Source organism: Anser anser (assembly GCF_964211835.1).
Source record: "Anser anser genome assembly, chromosome: 9".
In the NCBI taxonomy this organism is placed as follows: Eukaryota; Metazoa; Chordata; class Aves; order Anseriformes; family Anatidae; genus Anser; species Anser anser.
The window spans coordinates 13,924,878-13,944,888 of NC_139729.1; the positions used below are offsets into that span (position 1 = coordinate 13,924,878).

General features: G+C 43.6%; 1 protein-coding gene across 1 annotated transcript; it reads right to left on the reverse strand.

The window, feature by feature from the left end:
• Positions 1 to 200: 200 nt before the first annotated feature.
• On the reverse strand, positions 201 to 19,681 carry PASK (PAS domain containing serine/threonine kinase). The gene is made up of 17 exons (XM_083849034.1): positions 19,492 to 19,681; positions 18,196 to 18,431; positions 17,031 to 17,201; positions 15,585 to 15,725; positions 14,648 to 14,782; positions 13,678 to 13,971; positions 13,168 to 13,330; positions 11,537 to 11,711; positions 9,121 to 10,448; positions 8,248 to 8,429; positions 7,012 to 7,179; positions 6,103 to 6,228; positions 5,428 to 5,562; positions 4,099 to 4,298; positions 2,578 to 2,711; positions 1,433 to 1,579; positions 201 to 1,229 (listed from the first exon to the last, which is right to left on the reverse strand). Exons 1-17 carry the CDS (start codon positions 19,655 to 19,657, stop codon positions 1,018 to 1,020), a joined length of 4,113 nt encoding a protein of 1,370 aa, XP_083705160.1. The 5' UTR covers positions 19,658 to 19,681; the 3' UTR covers positions 201 to 1,017.
• Between the last annotated feature and the right edge of the window lie 330 nt (positions 19,682 to 20,011).

Below are 20,011 nucleotides of genomic sequence, written 5' to 3' on the forward strand. Positions count from 1 at the left end.
CCTTCTTATAGATGGGCATCACGTTAGCAAGTCTCCAGTCATCCAGGACCTCTCCAGATGACCAAGACCACTGAGAGATGATGGAAAGCAGCCCAGCAGTCCACCAACTCCCTCAGCACCCTCGGGTGGATCCCATCTGGCCCCATGGACTTGTGACAGTCCAAGTGGAGCAAACTCCAAACAACACCCAGATGGCAATCAACCAACAAAACTAAGGTGTTTATTCATTCATTATTCAGAAAGTGAAACTACATATAAAAAGTAAAAACAGACAAATATATTCTGAGTTATAAACAATTAAAACAAAATAAGCAACATCTTTCTCTTACTGCTTTAAAGCCCAGCCTACGTACAAACATAATCCCATTTATTAACTAGAAGCTTTTCTTGCCTCAGCACTCCCCTCACAGCACCAGTTACATCCCCAGGGCAAGCACTGTTACTTCTGCCTGTTAGCAGCTCTGTACCACTGCAGAAATGCTCCTTTCCAACAGCCCCAGCACTGCCTGGGCTTGACATCGAATTCCCCACTGACTGCGCAAGATCCTTTCAGGATGTCTCTGCTCCATCAGAGTGCTGACAGCTCCTCGGTGAGGCAAAAAGCAAAAACAAGGCCAGATCTTGGACTGCGGAGTACATCAAAAGTCAGTGTAACAGGTGATCAGAACTCACTGCTGAGTAATTTGCCAATGTGAATACAAGTATTTGCAGCAAGCGTGCTTTGTGTGCATCTAACCACTTCTGGGGAAGAACAGAAGGGACTGGGGTAAGACCAACAGCTCCTGCCTTCTACAGTCTGGACAAGAAAAATCATCCTGATGTCAAAGACTGCCCCATCAGACTACAGAAGGTGGTTCATATCACAAGCCTCTCTCATAGCAAATCCCAGCTATTGCTCTCAGGATTTCTCAAGAATTTCAATTTTTATGTGAGGGATCATCTTTCTACAAGAGAGAAGTGCTTAAAATTAATTCTCATTGCCTCCTGAGTGACAGCATATGCACTGCAGTAAGGGAGCTATCGTTCCACAGGCAGGGGCTTCTGCAGAGGGAGACTGCAGCGATGCCCCAGACCCAAGCCGTGGCACTCCACAGGCACTGCTCCTTCCGAGTGGGGATCTGCACGTACACAGTTGGAAGCATTCAAGCACGGCTCACACTCCAAACAAGGAGCTGGAAGTCTGTCTCCTTGCACACACTCACCAGAACCATTTCTCAGTCGACTGCTTTCTAGAGAGAAAGATAAACAGTGAAGAATGAACCACAGGTTCCACTGGTCAACGGGCCTAAGTTCAAAGTAAGCTTATTTGGATATAAGATGGTCTTCTAGCAAGAAGTATCTTACTAACCACAGCCGAGCCTTTTCCTATAAATCCTCCCTGCCTGCTCTGTAGGCCCCCGGTGGGGGAAAAGCCTTCAAAACAACATCTTACCTGCCTCAGCAGAGAAGTATACCTCTTCCCAGGTATAATTACCCAGGTTGACAGGCTGCTTCAGCCAAGGATCCTCTACTAACATGGCTAGAGTCATGCGCTGCTCTGGAACAGGATGCAAAAGCCCAGCGATCAGATTCATGAGATCTGGGGAGAGGCAGCAGCGAGACAAACAGTTCAGTCAATATTTTAGGTATGCTGAGAATGCAATATGATTTGTATTCAAAGAATGCAGACCTTAATTACAAATCTTCCCTGTTAATCCCTTGTACCATCCTGTTGTCTCAGTTTTATTTACAACTACTTACATGAGCTCAGCTCTGAGAACGGTCTGAGATTTCCAGGTTGTGAAAACAAGGAACCGAGAGAGGAGTTATGACACTGAGGAGGACAGACGTAGAGACACATGCTACAGAGCCAACCCTGTTTCCAAGCCCAGTCTTGTCCTGCAGCCATCCCATGTTTCATCTGTGATTAAAGGTGCACTCAGGGTTCAGGGAAAGCTTCAAGAATTTACCCTTCAATTGCATCACTGCTGAAGCTTTATAACCACAGTGCTCCTAGGACCACAGACAACTTGAAGAAGACTGACTGTAGACTGATGTGCAACTAGTTTTCTACAGCTCCAAATGAAAGCAAAGCTGATGTATTTTTCCTGTGAGGTCAAGCCATACAATTCATTCAGAAATTATAAATTAACAGATTATCAAACATCCCAAAAGCGACATGTTATTGGTTGGTGATGAGTTCACTGAGATAAAACTTGCATTAGAGTTGCACGAGTGCCATTAACAATCTTAAACTTATCTTCTAGAGCTTACTCTCCCATCAGGCATTGTTTGTTCCAGTTTTCTCAGGTATAAACCTCTCTGAAGTTTGACAAGCCGATAGCTTGAATCATCATAAGTGGGAGGACTGGAATTTGAAACTAATAAAACATACAGTAGATAGCTGCAACGTAGGCATAAAGAACTGCAGAACTGATCTGAAAAGTATACCTCTGCTTCAGTGAACAGCTTCTTAAATCATTATAGAGGACATTTGGAACTATTTTTCCAGTTTTTCCCTTCTTCCTGGGGAATAAGTACTACTCATACTTTCCTGACAGATCTGCTCATTCAGAAAAGTAAATTGGAAAAAATTACCTTTTGACACAAGCCGAGGAGGATTCAGGACAGCTGCCATGGCCTCCTCCAGCTCACAGAAGGGATTCTCTCCAAATACTAGGGTATAAAGGGTGACACCAAGTGACCACATCTCCAACTCAGGGCCGTGATACCTGTGCAGAGATACACAAGCTTGCATAAACTCAGACTGCAAATACATAATTGTATGCTAAAGAAGGTAAGGGGAAAAAAAAGCTGGTTGATAGCCCTCATTTCCAATTTTTATCTTAACACAGGAAGTTTGTGAGAATTCTCACGTTTTTGAGAAATCTGTACTGTTCTCAGTGAAAGAAAAATATCTAAAGAACAGCCAACCAATTTCAGTTGATGAATATGTATAATATGCACTGAGACTTCTTACACAAGTAAGCTGGTGACAATAGAACTTAAGTCTCCTCTTTCTTTATCATAAGCCCAAACTATCAATTAAATATTTAAACAGAAAATCGGACACTTAATTGGAATCCCATTTGCCCCATCCAATCCATTTCAAAGCCAAAAGTTATTCTGAAATAAATGTTAATTATCTAGATTCCAACTGAGAAGAAGGGACAGTTTCTCCTCAAAGCAACAGACTGAAGTCCCAGGGCAATGTGGCTGCAACTCCCACCTAGTTCCCAGCAGGAATTTCCTTCCCTCCTTGCATAGCTTTCTGCCACTCATTAAGGGGGGTGCCTGAAGGATGCATTAAAAAAGCTGTGAAAAAACAAGAGCAAGGTAACGTACTCGCAGGTACAGTTAATGTTTACCTCCCTGGGATGGCTTCCCTCCAGGAGCGGGAATGAGACTGTCAGACTGCAGGTAAAGAGCATACACAGAAGGAGAGAGCAGGGAAAAGACAGCTAGGATTTGGGCAGCACATCCAAGACAGCAGCAAGACAAGCTGCAAGGGAAGAATCCTCAAGTCCAGAGGGGCAGAAAAATAAAGGGGGAGATGAACCACAATCAAACTGCAAAAATTGATACACAGAAGTAGAAAGAGGGGAACAGAAGAGACTAAAGTGAGGGAAGTACAAAAGAGGCAGACATGGCAAGGGACAGATGCTATACACGAATGCGTGCTTATAAAACCTCTCTAAAAGAGCAATTTTTAGTAGAGAGACAGGTAGGAAGAGGTTAGCAAGTTGACATATGTATTACGAGAGACTAAGGAAAAAGGACACATTCAAGTCACAACACAGCGCGTTCAGACACGTATACCAGGCTGGAGATGACAGCTGTAGGCTTGGTCTTGAACTGATCTCTGCAGCAGGACAGGCATCAGTATAAGGGCTTGCAAACACATCTGACCAGAATAAGAAAGCCTGTCAACGGGTTTAGTCAGAAACAACTTTGTACGTATTGATGCCTTTGAAAATAATTTCCGTCACTGCAGTGCCCTAAATCTCATGTCAGCGTTCTGTGGTTAGATACTGTAGCAGTGCATCAATGGCAAAGCAGCTCGCACACACATTTTCTGGTGTGATGGACCCAAAAGTGATTTTGCACAGGGTGACATACGCTTGGCCGGAGAGCACTTCTGGTGAGCAGTATTCAATTGTCCCACAGAAGGTGTAAAACAGCTTGCCGGGTTCCAGGTAGGCAGCCGAACCAAAGTCCACTAATTTAATCGTGAAATCTTCAGCAATGACAATGTTTTCATCCTTGATATCTCTGTGAAGGATGTTCCTACAGTGGAGATACCCAACAGCTGACACAATCTGAAAGAGGAGGGGAGAAAAAGGTGTTAATTCAAAGATGTCCTGGATAACGCACATGGCACCAGGGAGTTACAATAGCCACAATTTAAGTTGCTTTGACGCTGTATTAACAAGATGCAGATCCCAATTTTGGTAACTGCACACAAATTCAGGAATGCCTGTCTGCATTGCTGCAGCGGGTATTACAATACTCTTGACAGAGAGAATTAGAAAAGCAATTGCTTGCTTTCCTCTCACAATTGTGCAGGAAGATGGCGTGGCATGCTTTGGTTAGAAGCATCAGAGCTTATTGTTACAATCCTGCAGGTTACTTTATTTTTATCCCAGCTTCATCTGGAGGGCCCTTTGATTCCTCCAAAAGGATATTACTGCATGCCTCCAATGCTGCAGGATGACAAAGCACTTAAGAGTGAAGTTTGGTATAAATAATATACTCACTCCATTTTTCTTGCTGCACGATTCATGCTACAGTGCTATAATTAAGAACAGCATCAGAATTATATCACCTTGGAGACAATCTTGATCCCTACCACAATATATCTGAACAAGAAAAGCAGATAGTTAAGGGAGAAAAGCGTCTATTTATAACACAAAGCTCCCTCTGCAGAGAAATACTGTGCAAGGCTGAAGTAACAAAGCATCCCCATAAACTCAAGGGTGGCTTAGGGAAGAGGCTTATCAGCCCTTTACACCCATTGCCAATCTAAAACAAGCACTGATCTAAGTGAGAGCATGGCTTTTAGTGAGGCTTGGGGCAACTTCTGGGCACCTTCCTCCTGGCCCAGAGGAGCAGCTGCCACATGAATGGGCTCGTATGCTGCTACAACCACAGCCAAGAGGTGAGCGCTCTCTGTAGGAAACCCTAATAGGAAGTAAGTAAGGTCCTGTAAACATTACTTTGTGACACATTTCTACCTAAACCTTGAAAATGTTTCTGTGGGTAGCATTTCTGTTAGCGAGACATCAGCCCTGCAGAATAAGGTAGAAAAGCTCTGCCAGTAGTGAGTACGACTGGGGGAATATAGCCATGCCTACTGATTAGCCAGTCCTTCCAAGTGAAATAGGATCCCAGATCTTATACTAACCACATTTTGCCAGCATGTAGCAATTGTATGTTCCCAGCTCTCACCTGCCTGAATAGATAGCTTGCTAATGGCTCATCCAAATCAGGCTGATTATCAATGAATGTAAAGAGATCCAGACCAGATCCATGCTTCTCCATCACCAGCTGGAAGAAGTGTTCATTTTCCATCACATCCAGCACCTATAAATAACAGACTGGTTTTTATCATGTGCTTCATCAAACTCCCTTTATTATTAATATTTATTCGAATTAAACAAACACTACTTTCCCCTTGGAGATTTAATTAAAGTACACTATAACCTTTGAAGTCTTCACTGAGTACAAATGCTTCCTGAAAAGAGAACAGAACTAAAAATCTAGAGGAATTCTCTTCCAGAAAAAAAAAAAAGGAATCAAGATGTATCCAAATTATTTACCAAACTAGTACATGTTCAGTTGTGACGCTGTATGCCCACTTCCAAGATATGCATCCAGAAATAGTGTACAGGCTTTCTTTCTGCTAGATGCACACCTTTGGATCTGTGCTTACATCAATTGTTTGTGGCACAAGTGTATAACAGCAAGTGACAAACCCTCCCAAATGAAGCATGATTGTTCTTTCCTGAAAGGTATCTTTATCAGACAGCACTGCCTCACTCCTGAAGAAGAGGCACAAGGCTCCAAGTGTTCAAAGTAGACATGTGATCCAGTTCAAACTGCATTTACTCTGAGTTACTGTACCTTAATGATACTGGGGTGCTGCAGCTTCAACAGGATTGAGATTTCTTGAGTAACTCTCCCCATGTCAGGATCATCTACCCAGCAGTCTTCAAGCACCCTCTCCTTCCAGATGAACTTCACAACAACCTAAGCAGACAACAGCATTTCAGCAGTGCCTACAAGAGCAGGGCTTTAAGTGTTTGACAAGTTAATTTACAAGAAAAATGTTCGTGAATCATGTAACTCAAAGGACAGAAGTAATCCGATATGCATTGCTTTGCTTAGAACATCAATAAACATCTTTAAACTAATTTTTCCTTTTACTACGAATAAAATCAAATTCCAAAGGCTTTTTAAAACTGAATTCCAAAGGCTCTGACAGGCCAGTTCTCTTATCAGCTCAATTACAGTAGCGGTGAGCTCTGCCACAGAGATACAGTGGAAGAAGACAAGCACTTCACATCTACACAGAGAAACGCCAGGATTTGCCTCTCAACACCCAAAATACTTCTGGTAAAGAGGGTCCCATAACCTCAACATACCTATTCCACAGTGAAGTAACCACAGTTTTGAGCTGTGGCACGATAAACTTTGGAGCGTGCCATTCACTTTAGCGACGTTTGATTATGGTCTGTAGTTCTATTAATCCTAAAGTATGCTTCTTTCAACTGGTTAAAAGAGCTACACAGTCAGTCTCATTCTGTGCCTGCTGCCTTAGGTAACAGTTTACACATTATATCAATGCAAACATGTTGCTGTCCTGTTTCTATAAGGTTAGTAATCTCAGATTCGCATCAAAAACAGAGGAAAACCCCGACCTACCAAAGAGCATCTTTTAATGGTATAGTATGGACTTTATATGGACACTCTAGCCTTTCAGTTTTGATCCTAGAATATTTATTGCAATGATATGTTAAAGAAATATTTAACCTCCCGGTGATCCTTCTTGTCCCTGGCAGTCCAGACAAAGCCAAAAGATCCTTTGCCTATAAGATTGAGAGTGTCGTATTTTTCTGCATATTCTCCCTCACACGCCCTCAGTCTTTCAAGCTCTTCAGCTCTTCGGGAATTCTCAAAGAGCGAAGTTGATCTGATGGCCTAGGTACAGATTAAAAAAAAAAAAAGTTAGCAAGAAAATGAAAGGTAAAGGAAATACTGAAAAGAAACTACACTTCTACAAGATCAGCTAAAAGGAGCATCTTTGTTTTTTAATAGCAAGAACCGTATGTTGATGTAACCATCATCTTACACGACAAGTTAATTCAACGGTCTGCTCTCAGCAGCTGTTGATACTGCTTAATTCAGTGAAAGGTAAAGAAAACAGAAGAATATGCACTTGAGAAACTTGTACAAAATTCTCTGTGCACTTTACATTTCAATAAACATTCAGCTCCTCGGAGCTGCACATAGTTTTGATCTATCAGTACTATATTTATGATGTCTAAATAAAATAATCATAAAATCCAGATATTTAAAGACTTAATGAATGCATATATTTATTCCAGGGATCTATAATTACCTATGTCAATTGATCAAAGATATTGTTTTCTGCTATGGCCCTGGTCAAAGTACTGTCAGCTTTACATCCCACTACTACTAAAAAGCAGGCCTGAGCAGTTGTGCTTTCAGGATATACAGCACAGACGCATGCCTACTGTTCAGCTACGTGGTGTTAGCTTTCTGTACACCACGCAGATTGCAACATCTCCAGAGGGAGCTAAACAAAATGCAGTTTCCTTTTGCTGACATAAGTCAGTAAATGAAAGCTTTCAGCTTAGTATTTCCTTTCTTAATAATGCTATGTCATTGATGCCAGTGTAACTACAGCCATTTAAAAAATAGCTTTACCACACTGGTATAAACTTCCACTGTAGAAATACTTAAACCAGCCTAAGAACAAATTTAAAATCAGGTGCTTTTACTACTCAAGTTAACTTGAATAGTAAACCTGGGAAAGCTAATTACACTAAGCCAAACACACACTACCAGAAATGTTACAATAGTTATTTGTTGTTTTTAGAGCAATGAAATACTTCTTTTGAGATAGAAATAGGAAAACCAGGAAACAGCAATACCCCACTGCCCCAGTCTCATGGCATGTTGTAAGTGGAAAAACTTCTCAGCTTTAGCTTCAGCTCAACATTATGTAACAGTGGAGTTTCTTACTTCTCCAAGGCTGTGCGTTGAAAGATCTGCAATGGACTGGGTAGAGCTCGCTAGGCTGGAGAGCAAAAGCTGAGTCTTTGCTACTGCTTCTTTCTGGCTCTGTAGAAGGTCTTTCACCACCCAGACACAGAAAAGTATGGCAGGGTCCTGCAGTTCTACACGTTTTACTTCAAAGAGTATACCTGTGGAAACAGGTGAGGAAATAAAATGGTGGAATCAAACATTAGTGTCTAATGAAACCACAGTTAGTTTAGGATGACATCCTGAGTTCTTGAAGTGAATTCCTGCGGTTTCTTCATTACTTCTTGGGGGAACACCTGCACTGGAAAGATTCATCTGAGGGTGGCTGACAAAAGCACAGCTCTTCTAGAGATACCTGGAGGTTACTGCCACAGTGTCCCATCTCCCCCCCTCGGCAGAAATTTTAGTCAGTGTACAACAGGGACTGTTAATTTCACATTATTATTCAAAATGACATAAAACCTGTGATTTTATACAAGTAGCTACAGAGTCCAGCTTGAAGGAGTGAACGAAACATCCCGTTTTACAATTTAAATGCAAGTTTTACAATGGAGGTTGGATTTGCTGTTCAGGAACAACTATCAGTTTCAAATCTTTTAATTGTGTTTTAAGAATATTTCTGACTATTCAGTCTGCATTAATTTCTTAGTAACTTTACATTTTTACCACCTACTATTCCAATGCCCTTTGCATAGAATTAAATACTGCTTTTCTTTCTAGATGCTAGAGCTTCCTTCCTTCCTTCTCCACTGTGAGCTTCTAACCCAGAAGTACCTGCCTTCTGCAAAACCATGGGTGAAGAACAGCGCCCCAGTAAGAGTTTTGGGAAGGGGGGAAATAGGTTTAACTTACTTAACTGTGAACCATCTCTGTGACAGCAATTCCCAGTGTAGCTGCCTTCCAGAATCTCTGCATTCAAAGGAGGTGCTGGGTTCAGTCTTCCTTCTTGTTTCACAGGGGTAGATGTTACTTTTATCTCTGTATTTTCCAGCCCATGCAATAGACAGTCTTCTTCAGGATTTCCTTCACTTTTCAGTGGGTTTCTGTTGATGTTATCCCCCAAAGCCTCCACAAAAGTTTCAGACTTATCAAGAAATACTTTGGAGGATCCTTCAGAGTTTTCCAAATGCTGTGGGTAGGCGAGCCACCCAGAACCACCTTCTATGGCAACACCATTCAATAGCTGCTTTTCTTGCCCAGTTGAAAAAGCAGTGTTCTGAGTTATCATATTGCCTACAGCTGAGCCCAGTGCGTTAGAGGAAGACACTCCAGGATCTGTAGTAGCACCTAAACAATTGGCTGAGTTCCCCTTGACACCAATATTCAGATCCAGCTCCTCAAGACCAGAGCGAATACAGCTCAGCTCAGCATCTGATTCTTTAACATCTTTGTGTTTTGTGGCAACTCCCAATGCAGAAGCAGTGCAACCCATTTTATTTCCTGAGTGAACATCACGGATACTATTTCTTCCATTTGCAAAGGAAAATGATGAAGCATCATTTAGCAGGCAGCTTTCAATGGCAGTGTGATCAGCATTGGAAAGTTTTGCATCACATATCAAGCTTGTTTTTGACAACTGTCCTCTAGCCCCATGGCTTTGAAAGTCTGGTGTTGTCCCAGACCATGGCTCATTTATTTTTGGTGTTCTGGATGAGTTACAAGCAAAACCAGAAGGCTTGTCCATGCCATGGGATGCAGTATCTAGCTCGTCTTCTGGGCTATAAGAAACAGTAGACGAGCCGACGTTTGCTGAGCAAGATTGTCCCTGAGCATCGGCGGAGTGCTGATCCTCCAGCACTGCACATGGTAACCTAGAGACCTGCTGACAATTTAATTCCTTTAGGTCCTGATGATGAACTCGTAACGGACTAGGCAAAATACTACTCTCACCAGCATTTCCAGTCTCAGAGGCACCGGATGCTGCACTGTGGCTGCTTCTTACTGGAGTCTTTGTGTTCTGACCTGAATCCAGCTGTTCTGAAGCAGATGATGTGGGAGAGATCCTTGAATGGCATATTTTCTGAGAATTACACAATCCTGCTTTTTCCAACACTCCGCATTGTTCCACTGCTCTGATTCCGTCAGGCCAGGTTTCAGGAGAAGGCTCTTCACAGCGGGCTGACGGACCATCAGCGACAATGCTGTCTTCACCACAAGGATTCAAAGTTATTAGTGATATCCTGATGACAAAAGAATGAGAAAAGTCACCTGTATCCTACTGACTCTTCTGATACTACGTTCATTATTTAAAACATGCCCCCATCATTTCATTATTTTAACTTAAAAGAAAAAGGCAGCAAAGTCTTGATACAAGCATCCACAATCATAACAAATTCCATCTTCACCAGAAAACAGGTACACTTGAATGGCAGTCTTTCCTTATAGATTATTTCCTTCTCTAGCTTAATTTCTAACTATATTTCACAGACCATTTTCCACAACAAAAAGCCAATACACGTGGCAGTACACTTCCAGTCCTGAGAACAGAAGATCCCTGTTGTGCTTCCAGCTATCGTTTTAACTAGAGTTCACTGAAGCCCACAACACAAAGTATTTTATGAACATTTCTATCAGTAAAAATGCAGAATAGAAAAATAGTCCATGTAGTAAAGCAGCTACAATCCAAGTACGATATAGATATATAAAGGAAAAAACAGACTACGAGTCTGTTTAGAAAATGACAAGAACTGTGCTGTAATAATCTGTACATTAAAAAAGGCAGCAAACATTTTCTGAGAGTTGGAATCGTTAGTGTGGAATGTTTAAAATTTTACTTAAGCTAAAATGTGTGCATCATATAGGTTCTTGTGCAGAAATTCTAATTTTGTTACAGAAAAAAAAACTAGAAAGATGCAGGACTCTACTAACAGAATACACTGTCTTAATGACAGTCACACTGACATCCATTCCAGGTAACCTGGCTTCAGTGCAACACCAGCTAGTGGATACCAAGGAAGGAAATAAACATTCACCGTTTCTTGTCTATTAAGATAGGGCCTAATTAACTTCCCCAGCCTGGGTGAAACATTTGGTACCCATTAGAGATGAAACACCCATAACTTTAAGTTGTACGGATCTCAACAAAAATCTAAGGTAGGCAAAACTCAATCAGTCCTGCAAATAGCACTCAGATTCTAAAGAGAGACGGGTGCAGAAGGCTCTTGTTACACCTTCCACAAATATCAGAGGTGAAAAACAGTTTTTCCTTCTGATTGCCACCACAGGTTTTCATTTTTCAAAGTGAGGTCGTGGTTCATAGAATGCCTACCTATCAGAGGGCATGGATGCCACTTCGGGAGATGATGGAGTAGATGAGAAACTGATCCCATTCTTTTGCTTAGTCTCACCATGAAGTAATCTGTCTTCTTTGTGTCTTCTTTCTAATTTCTTCTCTTCATCTCTTGACAGAGGGCTGGCTAAAGATGCAGCCACAAAGCTGCTGCCTGTACCAAACAAAAAATAAGACCATACCAATTTAACCTTTTATGTTTATGCTTCAGTGTCCATAGTGATTAAAAATAACCTTGGAACTGTACTGGTCTGTCTTGTATGAGTATGAAAGACTTGATTAATGCAAAGTGGTCCAAATACGAGCACTCTGCTCTACTTTGGCCTGAAAAGTTCAATGCGGGAATCTAAATGTTTCAGGGCTGCTAAAATTTACTTTCCTGTCAAAGATTTTGGACAGGTATTAACCTTCTGGATTAGCTACTTGGCTTGAAATTCAGAAACCTAAGAGGGCAAACGACTATACAGAGGCTGGAAATAAAGCTTTCATACAAACAGCAGCAAGAGAAGGAAAAAAAAAAAGCCCCAAATACACATATGCTCCCCACCCCAAACACTTAAAATGGAAAGTTTTATAACTCACTGAAATTGCAGGACGAAAAAGAAACAGTGTATAGTCCAAACATGGTTAAGACAAAGAATAAGATAAGAACTTCCCGAGCGAGTGAGCGACAAAAGATCAAAAGGGAAGAACACGAGCTTGCAAGATGAATCAGGTATTGATGCTGCAAAAGAAGGTAACAAGTGAACAAATCTAGATTAGAAGCTAGAACAATCACTCCATTTAGTAAAGGCTGAGTGCAAAAATTGTTTCCTCACCAAAGAGCTGAATTACTTCTAGATTAGAGGCACCACTCCACAAAAAAATTACTTAAGAAATTGCACAGTCTACTAACTCTCCTTTGTTCCAGTAGCAGCTGTGCATTGGTTCCGATGCAGCTGTGCATTTCGAAGCAAAGAAAAATAAAAAAGCAAACAGGAAAATGTTTTTCTGTCTCCTGTGATTTTTTTAACAGACATCCTGTGATACAGATGAAAAGTATGCACTTGCTTGTGCCCTCTGTTTTGGGCAGAGTTAGCTGGAAGACCCGGTTTGGAGACATGGAGCTTCCTTGCTTGTTTATTCCTATTTTGTTCAGAGAAATAGAATTTTGATAATTTCTTTGTAAATACAACAAGCTGCACCAGAGCATGCGATGCCTCCTAATTGAAACAACACAGCAACGTAACACTGAATATTAGCCAGCAACATGAGCCAATATATAAGATTGTCAGAATTTTTCTTTAAAATATTAGTCCTAAGTATCTGCACATCTATTGCAATGTTGTCACAAAAGCTAAATTTTACAAATCTCAAGATATTTGAAGATCCTAGCAGGGGAGAAAGGGACAGAGAAGTGTTCAGTAAGTACAAAGCATTCTCTATTGACAGTGCAATTTCTGACTTGGATATTCAATTTCATCTTCTTAACAACAGAGAGGAGCACAACCTTACATGAACAATTCTGTTCACCTTAGGTTACAGTGGAAATCCCATTTAAAAACTGCATAGTGGTACATGGCTTTTACAAAGCACATTCCCATTTCTGTAGGAAAATCTCTTTGTTTTACCTTTGTTACAGCAGCTAGAACCAGCTGTATGGCAGGCAGTAACATCTTCAAAGAGGCACTCACTCTCTGTCCCCATAGAGTCGTCAAGAGGAGGTAATGGCAAGGAACAGTCACTGCTTCTTTCCATGTTGTTATAGAAACCAGGGATCAGGAACGTTATGTTCTAAAACACAGAATGAAGCCTGCTAAGCTGACTCCGACAGACTGGGGACAAACGCTAACAGTGATAGCAGCCCTGACTCTCACGGACAGCTGGGCAAAACCAATCCACATCACTGGTGGAGAACATACAAGTGTGCAGATTGCTTTGGCCTACTTGAAATCCATGCCAGCTCCTCAGCACTACAAAACAGCTACAGCAAGAGAATTTGTGTATCATCCCACAAACCACTTGCTCAACACATTAACACAGTTTTGTGGTAGACAGAAACAAGTACAAAGACTTTACAACTCCAATGGGTATGTTGCCAGACACAGCAGTCATGGCAGGGATTAATATCACTGCCTTACCTTTCCCAACAGTTCTTTCTTCTCATAGCCAAACAGTGTTAAAGCAAAACTGTCCTTGATGCAATGAATGGTTCCATCTGCCTGCACAGTAATAAGGCCACTGATGGTGGATAACACTTCAACTGTAGCAGAGTAATGATAGTCTATGAAAGAGTCTTCTTTTTCTGTCTGCAGAACACCGCTGTTCTGCACTGCTGTTTGGTCCTCCTCCAGAAGGCTAACTTGCAGCTTTAAACTGAGAGGAAACGTGTTACCCTCTCTGGATCGACCTACAGCTCTCTGGATCCTGAGGTTCTAAATTAAAGCAAAACAAAACAAAACCACAGAAAATCCCTAATAAAATGTTTGGGGTTTATTTCAGTATTCACATAGAAAAACAACATAGCAAAGTTCTCAGGAGAAAGGAGCAGGAAAAGAAAGACAAACCAATCCTGTGAATATCGAAATGAACAAAGTCTGTTTTTCTAAGGTTTCAGAATCACAAGTTGAACTGCTGCATGAAATCCTGATGACAAAGACCAGGAAAGTCCATGCTGCAGCTTTTCAGCAAAAGAGACGTTAATAAGGCCTCTTTTCAACTATCTAGCTGCCTATTCCATAGCATTTGCAAGACCCAGATACTCTTCAGACTTTTACTCCTTAGAAAAACACGTCTGAAATTAGCTAAAGAATTCAGAGTAACATCAGGGAGCTGACTCAGAAAGCATGTTTTCTTACAAAGCCAGGCTTCTGACGGACTGGAGGAAATTATCTTTCACCAAGACAGGCTCCACAAGAGGTCAGGGCTTGGGCTTATTCCTAGTTACAAAACACCCAGACAGCAGCTCCATAGAGCAGCAGACTCTTTTTCGTGGGACTTGTGCTCCTCTCTGAAAAGGCTTTCTTCTCTTACATAAAGAGGGAAAGCAGTGTGCACCTACAGCCCAAAGGGGAAGGGTATGGAACAACGTGGTTGGCACTCATACTATACCTTTGGAATTTTTTTGCCTAGAAGAGGGATCTGCACAGAAGGAACCAGGTCCTTTATATGGAGCCCAACTACTTCTTCCAATGTTGGGTAGCCATGGAGATGGGCAAAAAGAAGGTCGCATGATGTAATCTCTCCCTTGGGAAGAAAATGTACAGGACTATTTTAACATTTTAGCCACAGTCCTCACAATCTTTTAACAACAGTCTCTGCAAGCATCTAAGCAAACAGCAGGTCTCATTTCTGCTGTCTCTTCATGAATACAATTAACTCAGTAGAAGTAGACAAGGCATAATGCAACGCTTCTCTGACATTACCATACCACAGGGGAAAAGCAGGGCAGTATAGGACTCCTCACAGAACTTGTCCTCAGCAAGCTGATCCCTTCACAAGGGCACCCCAGCCATAAATAATCAACCCCCTGCCAAACTACTCCTGTTCAAGTCTAATTCCATCTAATTCCAGCTCCCTGCCATGGCAGGGATCCCTCCCACCAGCCCAGGCTGCCCCCAGCCCCATCCAGCCTGGCCTTGGGCACTGCCAGGGATGGGGCAGCCACAGCTCCTCTGGGCAGCCTGGGCCAGGGCCTCACCACCCTCTGAATGAAGAATTTCCTCCAAATATCTAACCTAAATCTAACCTCTGTTAGTTTAAAGCCATTCCCCCTTGTCCTATCCCTACACCCCCTGACATGGTCCCTCCCCAGCTCTCCTGCAGCCCCTTCAGGCCCTGGCAGGCCGCTGTGAGGTCTCCCTGGAGCCTTCCCTTCTCCAGGTCCAACACCCCCAGCTCCCTCAGCCTGTCTTTGTGGTCCTCCCCTGGACTCGTTCCATGTCCTGCTCGTGCTGGGAGTCCCAAAGCCTACCAGTTTTTAGACACACTTCACTTCCACAAACTGTGACAAAACGATGTCTCATTTGATCATTAGGAAAACACTCACATCAACCCTGAAGGAGACAAAGGCTGAAAGTCTTTCCACTGGCTCCAGCAGAACCACACAACACTTGTTGTCCTTGCTTTTTATTCGCCTCAGCCAGACTGAGACAGGGATCTTCTGTTTCAGACGGCCTATGACATCCACCTTTCCGGAGAATTCAGAGATGTAGTTAGAATTTACTAAGACCACGGTTACTTAGCAAGAATTTCAAACAAGAGTAAGATATTAAGCCAAGACACCTCTCCCTCATTGTTACGAAAACCCTTTTTTCTTGAAGACTTACTAGTTTTTATTGGAAGAAACATAGCTTTAATACAGAGTTGGTAAAGAGCGCAAATAATTCACTGTTGTTGCTTTGCTTTCCTCTTTCCCAGCCTCAGGAAGACTCAAGGTGTTTCCATTGGTATAATAAATGTGTTGACCTCATGCCTTACTCTCAATGAAAAATGCTTTTCAGAGATGCTTTACCTAAGAGATGCCCCACAAAGCTAATGAACACTCCACATCAGTAAGGCAGTTTACTTTCAGCTACAGAAGCAGCAGCTTCATTTCTTATGGGAGAAGATTCTTCTCAAACCAGAAAATGCTTACTTATCTTATAACCTGCAGTGTTCACACTAAGCCTTTTATCTTTTTTAATCTGATCTTGACAGAATGGGTTTATGAATTACACAGTGACTCTACGGCAGCCTATAAAGCACTTGGCATGGCTGTAGTTTAGAGTTAGCGTCTCCGATAAAGACATTTAATTTTAATTCTGGATTTACCTAACCAAGCTTAAGATTTTTTTTGCTATACCCACTTGAGGATTCAGGAAGATCACGCTCTGAGGTACTGACAATTTCAGTACAAAAATAACCCATCGGGAAGAATTAGCTTACCTTCCCACTGTTTTCTAGTGACAGCTTACAACAGCAGCAAAAGAAAAGAGTTTCAAGAGTCTTCTCAGGCAGTTCTCTTATAAACAACCCTATTATAGGCAAAGCATTAATTCCACTCTTTTGCACCAACTAGGGCGTTTTGTCTCAAACATTTCACAGTATTTGGTTGATATGTAATATATAGAACGCACAGTGCAATTAAAGATCATTTTAAAAATATTGTAAAAGACCAGACAATCGGGAACTTTTCCATAATAAGGTTTTCCACGTTAAGCAATGCATATCGATTTTTTTTTTAAAATCAAGTGTCCTTGAAGCTCTAATTTGGTCAAGTCATCCTGACTATGCATGTTGGCAGCTGGAAAGCTCTCATCGGTGCCTCCCAAACCATGTTTTACCTTCTGAACACCCACATTTGCAAACACTTAAACAAAACAGTCTGACAAATAACTTAATTGACAAATGCCCATTAAGTATACATGAAAATTAGATTAAAAAAAAAGCCAACACCCTAAGCCCCACAAATATTATATATGGTGGGAAATATTTGGTTGAACATTTCACATACCACAGTTCCTGAAAACACCGATGAACATTCATCAGTTTCTAAGGACTCCTCGCCCACAGCTTCCCATATCTCTTGACTGCATTTGGATATGAAGCGGGATAGCTTTTGGCCAATGAGCTCATGACTACTGTACCCAAGCAGCTTGCAGGCTTTGTCATTAGCCACTAGAATCTAGAAGAGGAAAAAAACAAAACAAAACACCACAAGAATAAAAGCTTTGTGTTTCATTTATAGAACATCATCTCCTCAGGCTGTTGCTTTAACGTATTATAGTATCAGTTCCTCTTGGTGGAAGTGGGGTGGTCCTCTTAAACTCTGAAATCTTTGAAATCAATTCACTAAAGCTTCTTGTTCTAAGACATCTATTGCCCAAGTATCTTCTTGGTTAAAAGTGTTTGAGACATTGCTTTTCTTTTAGGCTTCTTGCTTGCTTTTAGCTACCTACCCCTCCAACCTCTTGTGCTGTTTCAGTAATTACATCCATAGAGGCAACGTGACAGTTTACTTGCAAGCCAAGCCTTGGCAGGCCACAGAATTTTATCCACTCCTAAAGGGAAGCAATAATCACACGAGTCATTGGCATACTTACACCTCTGTTACAGACCAAGTTAGAATTAAATGTCTTTAAGACTGAAAGGCCCAAAGTGTCAGCTCAGGCTAAAAATGGCACAGCTCTTAAAGGCTTTTAGCACTCAATTTTACATCAGTGTTTCTGTTGGGACAGAGACAGAGAAAATCTATCTCTCCCAGTGCAAAGAAGTGCGTTCACTGGGCAGATAAAGAGTTGTCATGCTACCATGAACCTATCCTAGGGTCGATACTTCCTAGACAGAAGGCTTGAAGCATATTTTGCTTTTCTTTTCTTCCTTTATGCCACATCATGGCTGCACTCTTCTTTGTTCCCTTTTTCTGTCTGAAAAAAAGACTCGAGACATCAGTTCTCCCAGCACTGACTTGTGTAATTTGCTAACTACAACCTGCAATGAAAGCACGCGCTTTGTCAGTCTCTACAAAATTACCGAGCCTGAGCTGACTACAAAATACCTTCCTGACACTCTAACATCTAGCAGAGACAAGTAAGGTAGCAGGCATTTTAGCCTATGTGGTGCCATACAGCCTATATCAGCCATGCATTGAGTAGCTTAGCAGTTACTACTGCAAATACCTCTGTGGTGTTGGTATCCACGGTGAAGATGGCCTTGTTTGGATTGCGTGCAACAGCTGGGAGGTGCTGGCTGGATTCCTCCACAGCGAGAGCATGCAAAAAGGAGTTAGAAGCAGAACTTCCGATGGAATTGGAGAGAGAGGAAGAGTCCAACTGAGCCCAAGAGTTACTGATTTTGCTGGTACAAATGTTATGAGCTGCCAGTGAAGACAAACAGTAAGAGCTCCATTTCTCCCCTGTGAGAACAGAAAGATCAGCTCTGTAGTTGTAATAATCTACTATAGGAGTACTAGAGAAATTCATGAAACAGTCATTAGCTAGAGTCAAGTAATTTCATCCCAAAACATTCTCTTCTGGATTCTTTAAGAAACGACAAGAAAATAAAATCAACGAGACTAAAGACAACAGAAACAATGATAATAAATGTATCTTTTTGAGTCACAGCCACTGGAACGATTAAACTCCATCCATAGTTTAGAAAAAAATCACCAGCGTGCAAATAATTCAAGCAGACAACTCAGGTTTTTCTTCTGCTTAAGTTAACAGTTTAAAAGGGTTTGAATTATCTCAAGATAAAATTGAAAGCGTTATTACATATAATTACAGTTCAGAGTTAGTCAGGAGCCGGTTAATTAACTGCTCACAAGACGTGACACCGAAATACCTGCGCCCACACCACCACAGGATCACAGAACCGTGGAACACCCCGAGTTGGAAGGGACCCACAAGGATCGCCGAGCCCAGCTCCTGGCTCCACACAGCTCTACCCCAAAGCTCAGCCATATGAGTGAGAGCACAGGCCAAACGCTTCTTAGACTCCACAGGCTCGGTGCCGTGACGGCGTCCCTGGGGAGCCTGTCCCGGCGAGGCCGCCCCCCCGGTGCAGGGCCGCTCTCTGCTGCCCAGCCCCGCGCCCGCACACCGCGCCACGGCAGGGCGCCCGTACCCAGCCGCACCGCAAAGGGCAAAGCCCCGACCGCCACGGGGTAGATAAAAACGGGGGGGCTGCGCAGATAAAACGTGACACGAAGCGGAGGCTATATAGAGCCTATTGTACGTACAAAACGGGACGTAAAGAACCGCGTACGACGCCTGCCTCCCCACCCGGGACCTTTGCCGTTCCCGAGCACCGCACGAGGCTGACAGCCCGGCCCCAGCGCTGACAGCCCGGCCCCAGCGCTGACAGCCCGGCCCCAGCGCTGACAGCCCGGCCCCGCGCACCCCGTTCCCTGCCGCCTCCCCCGGCCCCCAGCGCCCCGCGGCTCCGCAGGCGCACCCGCAGCGCCCCGCGCTCACCGGGCAGCGCCGCCCCGCGCCGGCACAGCCGGCCCAGCTGCCCCCTGCCGCCACCGCCGCCGGCCCAGGGGCGGCCCCTGGCGGAGCCCCCCGGGAGGCCGAGGCCGAGGCCGGGCGCGGAGGCCGGGCGGCTCCCCCCGGGGGGGCCCCGCGCCTCGGCAGCCATCGCGGCCCCGAGGTGCGGAGGGGCGGGACGCGGCGGCCCCGCCGCCCAATAGGCGAAGGCGCTGGCGGAGCGACGCGGCCGGCGGCCAATCGGACGCCGCGGCGCACGTGGCGGGCCGTTCGAACGCCGCGCCGGCACCGCCCGCCTGCCGCCCGTTGCTAGGGGATGCTCAGGCCCGCGCCGACGGTGGGCGGGAGGGGTCACGATTGGCCCGGCCGGGCTGGCGGCCGCCCTCGGAACAGGCTGCGGGAGGAACGACCGGGCAGAGCGCCGGGCCCGTGGGGAGGAGGGGGCCGGTCCTAACCCCTTCCGGAACTACAACTCCCAGCAGGCAGCGGGAGGGTGGGGGCGCAT

What these genes read in the sequence shown, in the direction of transcription:
- PASK (XM_083849034.1), bottom strand. Translation starts at nt 19,657, where the DNA reads ATGGCTGCCGAGGCGCGGGGCCCCCCCGGGGGGAGCCGCCCGGCCTCC. An exon ending in CAGAGATGGTTCACAGTTAA is followed by an intron (nt 8,430 to 9,120) that starts GTAAGTTAAACC and finishes CTGTTTCCACAG; the next exon opens with GTATACTCTTTGAAGTAAAA. An exon ending in AGCACCCCAGTATCATTAAG is followed by an intron (nt 5,563 to 6,102) that starts GTACAGTAACTC and finishes TGTTATTTATAG; the next exon opens with GTGCTGGATGTGATGGAAAA.